The sequence below is a fragment of the Carcharodon carcharias genome, chromosome 4 (genome assembly GCF_017639515.1).
Source record: "Carcharodon carcharias isolate sCarCar2 chromosome 4, sCarCar2.pri, whole genome shotgun sequence".
Lineage (NCBI taxonomy): Eukaryota > Metazoa > Chordata > Chondrichthyes > Lamniformes > Lamnidae > Carcharodon > Carcharodon carcharias.
The window spans coordinates 186,069,222-186,084,004 of NC_054470.1; the positions used below are offsets into that span (position 1 = coordinate 186,069,222).

Here is a 14,783-nt window from a genome sequence, read left to right on the forward strand (position 1 = left end):
AGAGACTGGACAAGGGGAGAGATAACAGAGTCAAGATAGGAAGAAATTAGTTCCGTGGGGCAGGAACAGGCTGACGTAATTGGTCTACTGGCACAGTCCTGTTTGTAAATTTTGGGGAAGAGGTAGTAGTGGACTGTCTGAGGTTGGGAGACTGAGGTTGGAAGCTGTGGAGGGAAGATCTGCGGAGGAGATGAGGTCAGTGATAGTCCTGGACACAATGGGTTGATGTTCAGTGATAGGGTCATGGTCCAGGAGATAGGAGGAAGCATCTGAGAGTTGGCGCTGAGCCTCTGTGAGGTAGAGGTCAGTACGCCGGACAACAACATGCAGCAGGTTTGAGAACAAAGTCAGGTTTGGACCTGAGAGAATGGAGTGTGCCGAGTTCAGAAGGAGACGGTTTAGAGCAGGTGAGAGGAGCAGAGAAATTGAGACGGCTGAATTGAGACAACCTTTTTGATCGTTTTTCCTGTCACCCCACCCCCACTAGTGCCATCTGTCACTTTCCAGAGCGCTTACCCTGGTCCTGCCATTATCACATTTTGCTTTCTACTCTTAATGTCACCATTAGCACCTCCTTTAGCCAGCACCATCACTATTAACAACTCTTTGACCTTTTGTTTATGACACATTTCTCAATCTCTCCTTTGCCTCCAGCTTCACCTTCTATCCAGCTTCACCTATTCCACTCCCCTCAAACAGTATATAGTTCACGGCATTTCTACCTCCTTTCAGCTCTGAAGAAGAGTCATACGGACTCGAAACATTACCTCTGTCTTTCTCTCCACCGGTGCTGTCAGACCTGCTGAGATTTTTTTCCAGTTTTTGTTTAATGTCTCTTGTTTTCTTGGCATTTATTGCATGCTTGTTTTACATTGGTCTATTTAAACTGCTTTGAGTGGGTTTTGTAAACAGTACCACTTTTTTTATTTTTGTTTATTGAGATTTTCTTTCTGTTACTTAATGCAGATGAAATTAGGCTAGCGTAAATGGAAACACTTTCTTGGTAAGTGATGATTCACTTATTCACCACTCTTCTTTTGATGCAGTTTGAAGCTGGCAACATGAAAAATTTAGTGCTAAAGATCATCCGTGGATCTTACCCACCTGTATCTGTTCATTATACTTACGATCTACGCAACTTAATGTCGCAGTTGTTTAAAAGAAATCCGAGGGATAGACCTTCAGTCAGCTCTCTACTGCAGAAGCCATTTCTAGCCAGAAGAATTGAAAAGTTGCTTTCAGCTGAAGTGAGTAGCATGTTGTTTTGCCAATTTTTTTTTTTTATTTTTTAAAAATAATCTCCAGTTAAGGCCTAGTTTTATAAAGCTTGGTTTTGATATAGAGCCATATTAAATTATAAATGACATATCTTACAGATTGATATCCATTGTGTGTGGGGAAAATTTAACATGCAGTTTGTGATCATGCCTTGGAGGCATTTTATGTTACTGTATCTTTAGAATGTTTCCCTTAACAGTAGATGGTAATTTGGAACAGCTTGTGTGTGGAATTTCCATGACGTTGCTTCCCCCGTTTTGTTTTGGTTCTTTCATGGTTGGGTGATGTTGTCATGCAGTTTTGTGCCTTAGTTTGTACTTTATAAGGACTGGAGTGATCATGGAATTGTAATTTTATGTAATTGCCCAGGCTTCCAGGTTGCATATCCAGTATATAAATTTTTGTTCCTGTGCTCAAATCACACTTCAAAAAGCCATCCTTGCAATAACAGCCACTTGTTAACAACATTTATATAGCAAAACATCCCAAGGTGTTTCACAGGAACGTTATTACAGAAGATAAGATACTGAGCCGCAAGGTCCACAGGTCAAGCTCTTTGTCAGGTGATGGCAGCACTGTAACTGTACTATGTCAGAGATGGACCAGCTACATCATAGTCACAAAAAATACAGGTTAAATCTAACCTAACTACTGATCACAATTCAGTTAGATTTAGAATTACCATGGATAAGGATAGATATAAGGCAGGAGTAAAAGTCTTGAACTGGGGGAAGACAATTTTTGCAGAAATGAGAAGGGACTTGGCTGAGGTGGACTGGACAGCACTGTTGGAGGATAAAACAGTGGAAAACCAGTGGGAAGCTCTAAAAAGTGAGATCCTAATTGTACAAAGTAGACATGTCCCCTACAAAAATAAGAATGGTACTGCCAAATCTCGACCTCCCTGGTTGTCTAGAGAAATACAGCGGAAGATCAAACAAAAAAAAGTGTACGATAGGCACAAAGAACTAAGCGCTGTAGATAGCCTAGACGAATATAGGAAGTGCAGGGACAAAGTAAAAAAGGAAATAAGGAAATCAAAGAGAGGGCATGAAAAAAGATTAGCAAGTAAAGTTAAAGATAACCCAAAGATGTTTTACCAATACATTATTGCTAAAAGGCTAGTTAAGTTGTAGAGATGAAGATGGAAACTTGTGTGTAGATGCAGAGGCTGTGGGAAGGGTTTTGAATGAATATTTTGTCTCCGTGTTTACAAAGGAAAGGGAGGATGTAGATATAGTAGTCCAGGAGGAACACTGTGAGATATTGGACGGGTAAGTCATAAAGAGAGAGGAAGTACTCCAAGGGTTGAAATCCTTGAAAGTTGATAAGTCACCAGGGCCAGATGGATTGTTTCCAAGGCTGCTGAAGGAAGTCAGGGAGGAGATAGCAGATGCTCTGAGGATGATTTTCCAATCTTCACTAGATACATGGGAGGGACCAGAGGACTGGAGAAATGCAAACTTAGTTCCATTGTTTTACAAGGGATCAAAGGAAATGCCAAACAATTATAGGCAAGTTAGTCTTAAATCAGTGGTGAGCAAATTAGTAGAACCAATCCTGAGAGATGGGATTAACTGTCATGTGGAAAGGCATGGACTAGTCAGGGATGGTCAGCATGGATTTGTTAAAGGAAGGTTAGAGGATCTTCAAATTTGATTGAATTCTTTGAGGAAGTGACCAAAAGGGTTAATGAAGGTTGTTTACATGGATTTTAGCAAGGCATTTGACAAGATCCCACATGGCAGATTGGTCAGGAAAGTAAAACCCCATGAGATTCAGGGTAATGTGGCAAACTGGATAAAAAGTTGGCTTTGTAACAGGAAACAAAGGGTAATGGTCAATGGATGCCCTTGTGAATGGAAAGTTGTCTCAAGTGGTGTTCCTCAGGGCTCGGTGTTGGGACCCTTGCTGTTTGTGTTATATATTAACGATTTGGACGTGAACGTGGAGGGCACGATTGAGAAATTTGCAGATGACACAAAGATCGGCCGGGTAGTGGATAGTGCAGAGGATAGCCATAATCTCCAAGTGCCGCTTGATAGCATTGTTGATACCTTCCACCATTTTGGTCATGACCGAGAGTAGATTGATGGGGTTGTAATTGGCTAGGTTGGATTTGTCTTGTTTTTTGTGGGTGGGATGTAACCTGGGCAATATTCCACATTGCCAGGTAGATGCCAGTGTTTGTAGCTGTACTCCAACTGCTTGGCTAGGGGCCTAGCTAGATCTGGAGCATGTCTTCAGTACTATTGCTGGGAATATCTTTAAGACCCATAGCCTTTGAAATATCCAGTGTCTTCAGCCTTTTCCTTGATTTATCATGTGGAGTGAAGTGAATTGGGTGATGACAGGCATCTGTGATGCTAGAACATTAGGAGGAGGCTGAGATGGATCATCCACCTGGGGGAGGTGGTGGCATAGTGGTATTGTCACTGGACAAGTAATCCAGAGACCTAGGGTAATGCTTTGGGTTCGAATTCCACCATGCCAGATGATGAAATTTGAATTCAATAAAAAAAATCTAGAATTAAAAGTCTGATGACCATGAAACCATTGCCAGTAATAAGGAAGTCAAATGGAATTTTGACATTTATTGCTAAAGGAATAGAATATAAAAATAGGGAAGTGTTGCAACTGTACAAGGCATTGGTGAGACTGCACCTGGAGTACTGTGCACAGTTTTGGTCCCCTTACTTGAGGAAGGATGTAGTTGCATTGGAAACGGTTCAGAGGAGGTTCACTAGGTTGATTCCAGAGATGCGGGGCTTGTCTCATGAGGAGAGATTGAGCAGTTTTGGCCTGTACTCACTAGAGTTTAGAAGTATGAGGGGAGATCTAATTGAGGTATATAAGATGCTAATGCTTTGGATAGACAAAGTAGACGTGGAGCGGATGTTTCCCCTTGTGGGGCATTCTAGAATGAGAGACCATACATCGTTTTAGGCTAAGGGGTGGTAGATTTAAATCGGAAATGAGGAGGAATTACTTTTCTCATAGGGTCGTGAATCTGGAATTCAATGCCTCCGAGTGTAGTGAATACCGGGACGCTGAATAAATTTAAGGAGGAGATCGACAGATTTTTAATTAGTAACAGGTTGAAAGGTTATGGGGAGAGGACGGGAAATTGGAGTTGAGGCCGAAATGAGATCAGCCATGATCATATTGAATGGCGGGGCTGAGTTGCCTACTCCTGCTCCTAGTTCTTATGTAAGACGCATCTGGTTCATGAATGTCCTTCACGAAATCTACCATCCTTACTTGATCCGGCCTACATGTGACTCCAGACCTAAAACAATGTGCTTGACTCTTAAAAATGCCCTCTGAACAAGGGCAATTAGGGATGGGCAATAAATGCTGGCCTAGCCAGTGTAGCCCACTTCCCGTGAATGAATATTTTTAAAAAAAAACTTCTGGCTGAAGATGGTTGCAAATGCCTTCTCTTTTGCACTGACGTGCTGCGCTCCCCCACCATTGGGGATGGGGATATTTGTTGAGCTGCCTCCACCCCCTGTTAATTGTTTAATTGCCCACCAGCATTCATGACTGCATATGGCATGACTGCAAAGTTTGGATCCAATCTGTTGGTTGTGGATTGCTTAGTTCTGTGGCATGCAAGTCGTCCTGTGTTGTAGCTTCACCAGGTTGACACCTTTTATTTTTAGGTATGCCTGCTGTTGCTGCTGGCATGCCCTCCTGTTATCTTCATTGAACCAGGGTTGATTCCCCCAGCTTAATGGAAATGGTAGAGAGAGGTATGCCTGGCTGTGAGGTTACAGATTGTGGTTGAGTACAATTCTGCTGCTGATGGCTCACAGTGCCTCATGGATGCCTAGTTTTGAGCTGCTGCATCTGTTTACAATCTATCCCATTTATCACCAGGGGTAGTGCTGCACAACACGATAGAGGGTATTCTCAAATGTGAGGGTGGGACTTCATCTCCATTCCTACCAATACTGTCATGGATAGATGCACCAATGACAGGTAGATTGGTGAGGACGAGTTCAAGTATGTGTAAATAATTTTGGATAAATTAAGTCGCTCCTGTTATTCTTATTCTTATGTTTATGTTCTTGATCTGCTGTCAGCTATGGCTCAATGGCAGCACTCCTACTTCTGAATCAGAAGATTTTGCCTTCAAGCCTCAGTCCGACTCAGGCATTTATTCTGGGATGACAATTTATTGCAGTGCTGAAGGATTACTGTGGTGTCAGCAGTGCTTTCTTTGATAAGACATTAAATAGACCCTGCATTCAGTCTGCAAGCATGATTCCGAGCTTCCAGTTGCTTGTTGTTTTCTCCACACATTCTCACTCTGATCTCTCTTTCCTTGGCTTCCAACATTGTCTCAGTGAAGCTGTCCATAAACTGGAGGAATAATACCTCATTTTTTTGATAAGGCAATTTTAATCCTTCCAGACTTGACTCGACGTTGAGTTCAACAATTCAAGATGATAACCTGGAGCCCCTTTTTTTTATTTGGCTGGTAGCTGTTGTTGAGGATTCTGTTATTTCCATTTACAGCTCCTCTAGATTCACCTTGTTTCGTTATCATCTTTTTGCCTTGACATCATTATCTTTTTTGTCATTTTAATCTCTCCTGCCTTCCATTTTGTTCTTCCCTTTCCTTACCTCTGTCTTTGCATTAAACCTGTTACATCTCTAACTTTTTCCACTTCTGATGAAAGGTTAGTTTTGTTTCTCTCTCCACAGATGCTGTATGACCTGCTGAACATTTCCAGCAATTTCTGTTCTAATTTCATATTTCCAGGATGTGCAGCGCTTTGCTTTGGTGTTAACAGGCCTGTTCTGCCCTGAGCATGACGTTCTCTGCAATCCTGACTGACATTTATCTCTCAATCAACCTCGCTAACTTCAGTTTATCTGACCATTTGTCTCATTGCTGATTTTGAATCCTTGCTGCATGCAAATCAGCTGGCATGTTTCTCCACATTACCACGGTGACTACACATCGAAAGTGCTTCATTGTCTGCAAACCGCTTTGTGATACCCTGAGGTTGTGAAGGGTGCTCTGTGAATGCAGATTATTTCTTTCTCATTCTCATGAGTTGAATAAATACATGAGGAACATCAGCGGATCAAAGCATTCCCTTTCTTTGATCCTAATTGTGCAATGTTAATTTTCTTTCAAATTTCAGATTGCACTGAATGATATGTGTATAGCACCAAACAATACGAGAAGGAACCTTTTCCCTATTGAGACTCAATATGCAGGGGCTACAGTGAGTGGTAGTGCATCAACATTTGGTTTAGGTACTCGTGCAGCAGGGACAATTCTGTTCCTGATGTACTGAATTTGCATGCACAAGATCTGATGCAAATGTCAAAAGATCACTTGGTTTGCCCCTATCGTCAACAACAACAACTTGTTTTTGTACAGCACCTTTAACATAATGAAATGCCCCGAGCCGCACAGACTGCAGGACAAGGTACCACCTATATTGAGGCTTTATCTCTTGGCCGTCTCCACATTTCTTGAAATAAGCGCAAGGATCACACACAAGCTTAAGAGTGGAGGCAACACTGACAGATTACCAGGACAGCCCAATATTCTTTTGATGTTTAGAGCTCTTGTTCAAAAAGTGCCCTTGGGGAAGATGACTCTCTAACAGTGACCTGTAACCTTTACATATACCACTTTTCCCATTTACTTTCTTGTCCTCGCACTGCTGGTGAAATTTCAAAACCTATGATTTCTACTTCATAAAAGAAGAGAAGCCAGATTTTAAGTTTTAACCGGGCACCTGATGGCAACCCCCGAGACACACACACAAATGGGCTCCCAATGGGTGTTGAGATCTCTGGAGGTTGCGTCCTTTAGTAGACCACTTTCGACATCAGGAAATTACAGGCTTTCAGTAGATATTTCATTCATTTTAAATTGTGTCTAGATAGAGTGCTGGCTGAAAGTAATCAGATGACAATCTGCCATGTGGTAATGATGCAAAATGGCGCATAGATTAGAGGTACAGTGGCATCTATAATCTATGGAACTTTGGAAGTGGTATCCGAGATGAATTTTGGTGTAAGGCAAAATATATTGTGGAATCAATTTAGCATTTTCTTTTAATCCCCTATGTCAAGTAAAAGGTAAATTAAGTAGCCAGCATTTCTTATTCCAATTAGCACAAAAGCAGGAATAGTACTTTAATCACAGGCTGTGTTTAATGTGCCCCCGCTGGGCATGTTTTTGGTGGAGGGGGGGAGCACATAAAATGGGACAGTTGTCCACCCAACTGCCCATTTACTCCCTTTATGCAGGTGGGGGTGGGGGGTTCTGAAAACGGCACTTAAAATTAAGTTTGCAATTGGTGCGCAATAATCTATAAAATATATTAAGGGACAGAGCAGGGTGCGGAGAAAAAAGGCATAATAGGTCACAGATCAGCCATGATATCATGGAATCGGCTTGATAGGTTAAATGGCTGTACTGCTGTTCCTATGTTCCTAATCTGTTCATGAGAAATGATTCTGACCCTACCGGCTAATAACTTTGGTCACCAGTGACTTTACTCCTAATCAGGAAGAACAGTACAGCTGTATAGGATGCTCAGTGTACTGTGATAACGTGCAAAGCAGAATGTGTTCTGCCGTGACCTGAGAGAGGTGTGTACATTGAGATTGATGAACAAAGTCCAATTTAGGGGGAAAAAAATGAGTGGGAAGGAATGATAAAAAATGATGGGTTAAGTGAGTGGGTAAAGATCGGGCAAATGTGAAATTGTCCATTTTGGCAGGAAGAATAAAAAAAAGAGGCATATAATCTAAATGGTGAGAAATTGTAGAGCTCTGAGATTCAGAGGGATTTGGGTATCCTAGTGCATGAACCATAGAAGGTGAGCATGCAGGTACAGCAGCTAAATAGGAAACTAATAGAATGTCCTCGTTTTATTGTGAGGGGAATTGATTACAAAAGTAGGGAGGTGATGCTTTAGTCATACAGGGCACTGATGAGACCACATCTGGAGTACTATGGACAGTATTGTTTGCCTTATTTAGGGAAAGATGTAAATGCTTGAGAAGATGGTTTATTAGACTAATACCAAGAATGGGCAGGTTGTCTTATGAGGAAAGGTAGGACATGTTAGGCTTGAATCAGCTGGAGTTCAGAAGAATAAGAGGTGACTTGATCGAAACTTTTAAGGTGCTAAGGGGTCTTGACAGAGTGGTTGTGGAGAGGATGTTTCCTCATGAGGAACAATCTAGAACCAGGGGTCACTGTTTCAAAATAAGGATTTGCTCATTTAAGACAGAGATTTCTCTCAGATCCATGAGTCTTTGGGACTCTGTTTCCATTCCCTTTTGAGTAGGAGAGTCTTTGAATACTTTCAAGGCAGAGCTAGATAGATTCTTGATTACCAAGTGGGTAAAAGGTTATCGGGGGCTGGCAAGAATGTAGAGTGCAGGTTATAATCAGATCAGCCGTAATCTTATTGAATGGTGGAACAGGGTCGAGTGGCCTACTCCTCCTAATTCATGTGTTCGTAAAATGATGCAAGATAAAACTTACTAATGCTAGTGGAATTTGGTGCCTGAAATACTTCTGATGTGTGAAGAAGAATAATTTGCAGAATGGTAATTCTTCTTCCCTTACCTACATTTCTAGCTCATTATTGAAGAATTTGGTCATACAGTTCTACATCCTGCTTCAAAGCCAGTTATTACCAGTGCAGCAGGTAAGAGACCTTTGTCTACATGTTTTTCTTCTAACCTGTTGTAAAAGCCTTTTTTTATAATTGGAGAACCAACCATTAATTGCAGTGTGTAAGTTGACCCAGCATGTAAGCCAACCCAATTTTTCTGGCCTCAAGAATCATGGTTTTGCATATACTCAGCTGAGAAGCTACCCACTTTTTCAGTCGTGACATGCTATACTCACGTTAGATGTCAGCCTCAGTTTTTCTCCCCACAAATGCATGTTTTAGTTTCCAGTTCCTTTATAACTGGGCATAAGCGATCAAGCAGGTGATACAGGCTGTGTAACAAAGGTGCATGGTAGTTTGAGACACACTCACTCTGCACAGAAGCAGGTGACATCTCAAAATGGTGACCACCCACACCCATGCCAGTATTTCATTGGCGTACAAGTTAATCCCTGTTTTTGGAGGGACTTTTCGATGCTCCAAAGGTCAACTTTTATATGGTGACATCTAAAGATAGCATGTGATTTGTTTGGCTCTCTAATCTCCTACTAGCTGTTAAACGTTATTCACAGCTACTTCTCCAGGGATCAATGGATAAGCACACTGCCAAATGTGGGGTCAAGCCCATTAGATGAGCAGGTGTAATTTCTTGTTAATTTTTTAATGACCTCGTTTATAAAAGGGATGTTGCAGTTTACCTCAGCTTCCCATGTATGGAAACATTAAAAATGAAGCAGGATTCCTGTTTCCAAAAGCCATGCAGCTGTTCTGTTGGAAGGTGCATGCACATCAATAGCATCAGGGCAGCTGAAGTTCACTGTCCAGTGAAATTTGCGCATGGAAAATAACCACTTCAGTTGGTATTATCTGGCCGTGATGCTTGTGGAAGTGTATCCACCTGTATGAGAAGAGTGTGAAGGAAGCAGAGCTTGGTTATAGCTCAAACAGGAAAATATGCATGTTATGCGCTTTAAAATTGACTATTTGGTCATGGCTGAGGCATACAGTACTTCGTTGTCACAAAACTATTTGGAGATACCTACCTTTCCATCAAGGTTATCTGGCTCCACTGGCTTCCCTGAAGTAGTGACTTTTTTATTCTTTCATGGGATGTGTGCATCACTGGCAAGGCGGTTCAGTCGGGTGGAATGCATGTCCTGTAATACGTGTGATTTCATGGATGCTACCGATGTCCTAGATGACCACTTGCAGGAAGAGCTGCCAACTGCAGGAACTTGAGGTCTGGATTTCAGAGCTCGAACGGCAGCTGGAGTCACTGGCACATCCATGAGGCTGAGAGCTATGTGGATAGCAAGTTCAGAGAGGTGGCCACACTGCAGCTTAAGGGCTACGAGGGAATAGGTGACCACCAGGCAGTCCAAGAGACATAGGCAGGTAGTGCAGGAGTTCCTTGGGGTCCCGCTCACAAATCAGTGTTCCGTTTTGGAAGCTGGTGAGGGTGCTGCTTCTTCAGAGGAGTGCAGTCAGAGTCAAGTTTGTGGCACCACGACTGGCTCGGCTGTACAGGGGGGGAGGAAGAAGAAAGAAAGAGCAATAGTGATAGGGGATCCATTGGTTAGGGGAGCAGATGGGTGTTTCTCGGGCTGTAGACGTGACTTCAGGATGGCATGTTGCCTCTCTGGTGCCAGGGTCAAGGATGTCAGAGTGGCTGCAGGACATTAATCAGGGGGATGGTGAACAGCCAGAGGCCGTGGTCCACATTGGTACCAATGACTGAGGTAGGAAGGGTGATGTGGTCCTGTATTCAGAATTTAGGGATCTAGGTAGAAAATTAGCAAGAAGGACCTCAAATGTAGTAATCTCCGGATTACTCCCAGTACCATTTGCCAGTGAGTACAGAAATAGGAGGATGAGGCATATGAATGCGTGGCTGGAAAGGGAGAGCTTTAGATTCCTGGGACACTGGGACTGGCTCTGGGGGAGATGGCACCTATACAAGTTGGATGGGTTGCACCTGAGCAGAACTGGGACTGAGACCCTTGCAGGGCGTTTTGCTAGTGCTGTTGGAGGGCTTTAAACTAACTTGGCAGGGGTGTGGGAACCAAAAGAAAATATTAGAGAGGAATACCAGCGTGCACAAAAAACTGGGAGGGATAGATAGCACTGGTATAAAGAATAGTAAGTTAGTAAATACAGCCGGGACGAGGCAGAAAGTAACAAAATCTAAATCGGTTACTATGCATGTATGTGAATACACAGAGTATAGTAAATAAGATTGGGGAGTTACAGGCACAGATCCTGGTGTTAAATATTCCCAGGTACAAGGTGTTCAGAAAACTTGGGAAAGGAGGAGGGGTGGCGGGATTGGTTAAGGAGAGCATTGCAGTGCTGGAGAAAGAAGTCGTCCCAGAGGGCTCAATGACAGAATCAATTTTGGCTAGAGCTAAGGAATAAAAAGGGTGCAATTACATTGCTTGGTGCAGTCTGTAGACTGCCATCTAGTAAGAAGGATGTAGAAGAACAAATCCGCAGGGAAATTGCAGAGAGATGCAGGCATTATACTGAAGTTATAATGGGTGATTTTAATTTCCCGAATGTAGACTGGGGCAGTGGTAGTGCAAAGGGTGGAGAGGGACACAAGTTCCGAGCTTGTGTTCAGGAAAATTTTCTACGGCAGTATGTGTCCAATCCAATGAGAAAAGACCTGATTCATGGAAATGAGGTGGGCCAAGTAGACTGTGTCAGCGGGGGAACATTTAGGAGACTATGATCATTGTACGTTTTAGAATGATGATAGAAAACGACAATAGGCAGTCCAGAATAAGAATAATTAACTGGGCGAGAGCCAACTTGATGGGGCTGGAACGGAGCTGGCCCAGATTGACTGAAATGAAAGATTGGCGGGAAAAACTAGCTGAACAATGGGCTATCATCAAAAAAGAATTGGTTCAGGCACAGCCAAAGTATATTCCATTGAAAGGGAAAGGTAGGGCGAACAAACCTAGAGCTCCCTGGATGAAAAAGGAGATAGAAATTAAGATAAAGAAGAAAAAGTGTGCTTATGACAGGGGTCAGGCAGAAAATGCAACTGGGAACAAGAAGAATACAGAAGGCTCAGAGGGGTGGTGAAAAAACATATTAGAGAACTGGAGAGGGATTATAAAAAAAGACATGCAGCCAACATAAAGGGGAACCCCAAAGTCTTCTATAGGCATATAAATAGTAAAAAGGTGGTAAAAGGAGTTGGGCCAATTAGGGACCTCAAAGGGAATTTACACATGGACGAAGGGGCCATGGCTGAGGTATTAAATGAATACTTTGCATCCGTCTTTACCAAGGAGGTAGATGCTACCCGGGCCATGGTGACAGACAAGGAAACTGTCACTAGAAGGGTTCAAAATTGATGAGGAGGAAGTGTTGAATAGACTGTCGGTACGTAAAGTTGACAAGGCGCCGGAACTAGATAAGATGCATCCAAGGATATTGAAAGAAGTGAGAGTAGAAATTGCCAGGGCTTTGGCCATAATCTTTCAGTCTTCCCTAGACTTGGGAGGTGCCAGAGGACTGGAGAATTGCAGACATTACGCCCTTGTTCAAAAAAGGTTGTTAGGATAAGCCCAGCAATTACAGGCCAGTCAGTTTAATATCAGTGGTGGGCAAGATTCTAGAAACAATTATTTGGATAGAATTAGTAGTCACATGGAAAAATATGGGTTGATAAGGAAGAGCCAGCATGGATTTCTAAAGCGGAAAGAGGGAACAGGGTCAATGATGGTAATACTGTTGATGTGGTGTACGTGGACTTTCAAAAGGCATTTGATACAGTGCCACTCAACAGACTTGTGAGAAAAGTTATTGCTCGTGGGATAAAAGGAACAGTAGCAACGTGGATGCAAAATTGGCTGAAGTAGAGGGTGATGGTCAATGGATATTTTCCGGGCTGGAGGAAGGTTGTAGTGGAGTTCCCCTGGGTTCGATATTGGGACCCTTGCTTTTCTTGATATATACTAATGATCTAGATCTTGGTGTGCAGGGGACAATTTCAAAGTTTGTGGATGATATGAAGCTTGGGAGTGTTGTGAACTGCGAGCACGACAGTGTAGAACTTCAAAGGACATAGACAAGTTGGTAGAGTGGGCAGATAGGTGGCAGATGAAGTTCAATGCAGAGAAGTGTGAGGCGATGCATTTTGGTAGAAAGAACCTGGACGGACAATATAAAATAAGGGGTGAAATTTTGAAGGGTGTACAGGACCCAAAAGATCTGGGCGTATATGTGCATAGATCATTGAAGGTGGCATAACAAGTTGGGAGAACAGTTAATAAAACAGATAGTACCCTGGGCTTTACTAATAGGGGCATAGAGTACAAGAGTAAGGGGATTAAGCTGAATTTATATAAGACCCTCGTCAAATCTTAGCTGGAATATTGTGTACAGCTCTGGGCACCATATTATAGGAAGTATGTGAACAGGAAGAGGGTCAGGACTGTGAAGATGGGAACCAGGGGGAAAACTCTCTGCTGGTTGGAGTCATATGTAGCACAAAGGAAGGTGGTTGTGGTTGGTGGAGGTCAGTCACCTCAGCTCTAGGACATCACTGCAGGAGTTCCTCAGGGTAGAGTCCTTGGCCCAAGCATCTTCAGCTGCTTCATCAATGACCTTCCTTCCATCATAAGGTCAGAAGTGGGCACGTTCGCTGATGATTGCACAATGTTCACCATTCATAACTCCTCAGGTACTGAAGCAGTCCATGTCCAAATACAACAAGAACTGGACAATATCCAGGCTTAGGCTGACCAAGTGACAAGTAACATTTGCACCACACAAGTGTCAGGCAATGACTGTCTCTAACAAGAGAGCATCCAACCATCCCCCCTTGATGTTCAATGGCATTACCATCACTGAATCCCCCACTATCAACATCCTGGGGGTTACATTGACCAGAAACTGAACTGGACTAGCCATATAAATACTGTGGCTACAAGAGCAGGTCAGGGGCTAGGAATTGTGCAACGACCAACTCACCTCCTGAGTCCCCAAAGCCTGTCCACCATCTACAAGGCACAAGTCAGGAGTGTGATAGAATACTCCCCACTTGCCTGGATGAATGCAGCTCCCACAACACTGAAGCTGGACACCGTCAAGGACATAGCAGCTCGCTTGATTGGCACCACATCCACAAACATTCACTCCTTCCACCACCAATGCACTGTAGCAGCAGTGTGTACTGTCTACACGATGCATTGCAGGAATTCACCAAGGCTCCTTAGACAGCAACTTCCAACCCCAGAACCACTACCACCTAGAAGGACAAGGGCAGCAGATAGATGGGAACACCACCACCTGGAAGTTCTCCTCCAGGTCACTCACCATCCTGACTTGGAAAAATATCATCGTTCCTTCACTGTCGTTGGGTCAAAATCCTGGAACTCCTTCCCTAACAACACTGTGGGTATACTTCACCACATGGACTGCAGCAGTTCAAGAAGGCAGCTCACCACCACCTTCTCAAGGGCAACTAGGAATGGGCAATAAATGTTAGCCCCACCAGTGAAGGCCGCATCCCTTTAATGAACTTTTAGAAAAAAACACATTAGAGAGAGTGCAGAAGAGGTTTACAAGAATGGCTTCAGGGATAAGAAACTTTAGCTCTGAGGATAGATTAGAGGGGTTGGGACTGTTTTCCTTAGAGAGAAGAAGGCTGAGGAAATTTGGTAGAGATGTTTGAAATCATGAGAGGGCTGGACAGAGTAGATAGGGCGAAGCTGTTCCCGCTCACAAAAGGATCAAGAACAAGAGGGCACAGATTTGAAGTGATTTGTAAAGAAGCAAATGTGACGTGAGAAATAACATTTTCACACAACAAGTTGTTCGGGTCTG

The 14,783-nt window shown here is 43.1% G+C and overlaps 1 protein-coding gene across 10 annotated transcripts in view; it reads left to right on the forward strand.

Moving 5' to 3' along the window:
- Window positions 1–14,783, forward strand: part of nek1 (NIMA-related kinase 1) — a 168,244-nt gene that overhangs the window by 27,859 nt on the left and 125,602 nt on the right. For all 10 annotated transcript variants that reach the window (XR_005942807.1, XM_041186071.1, XM_041186074.1 and 7 more), the window contains 2 exons: window positions 1,047–1,247; window positions 8,906–8,975. Coding sequence is in view for 9 of the 10 variants with exons in the window: in XM_041186071.1 (XP_041042005.1) it covers window positions 1,047–1,247; window positions 8,906–8,975 (271 nt within the window). In the remaining variant the exon portion in view is untranslated. The remainder of the gene's footprint in view (window positions 1–1,046; window positions 1,248–8,905; window positions 8,976–14,783) is intronic.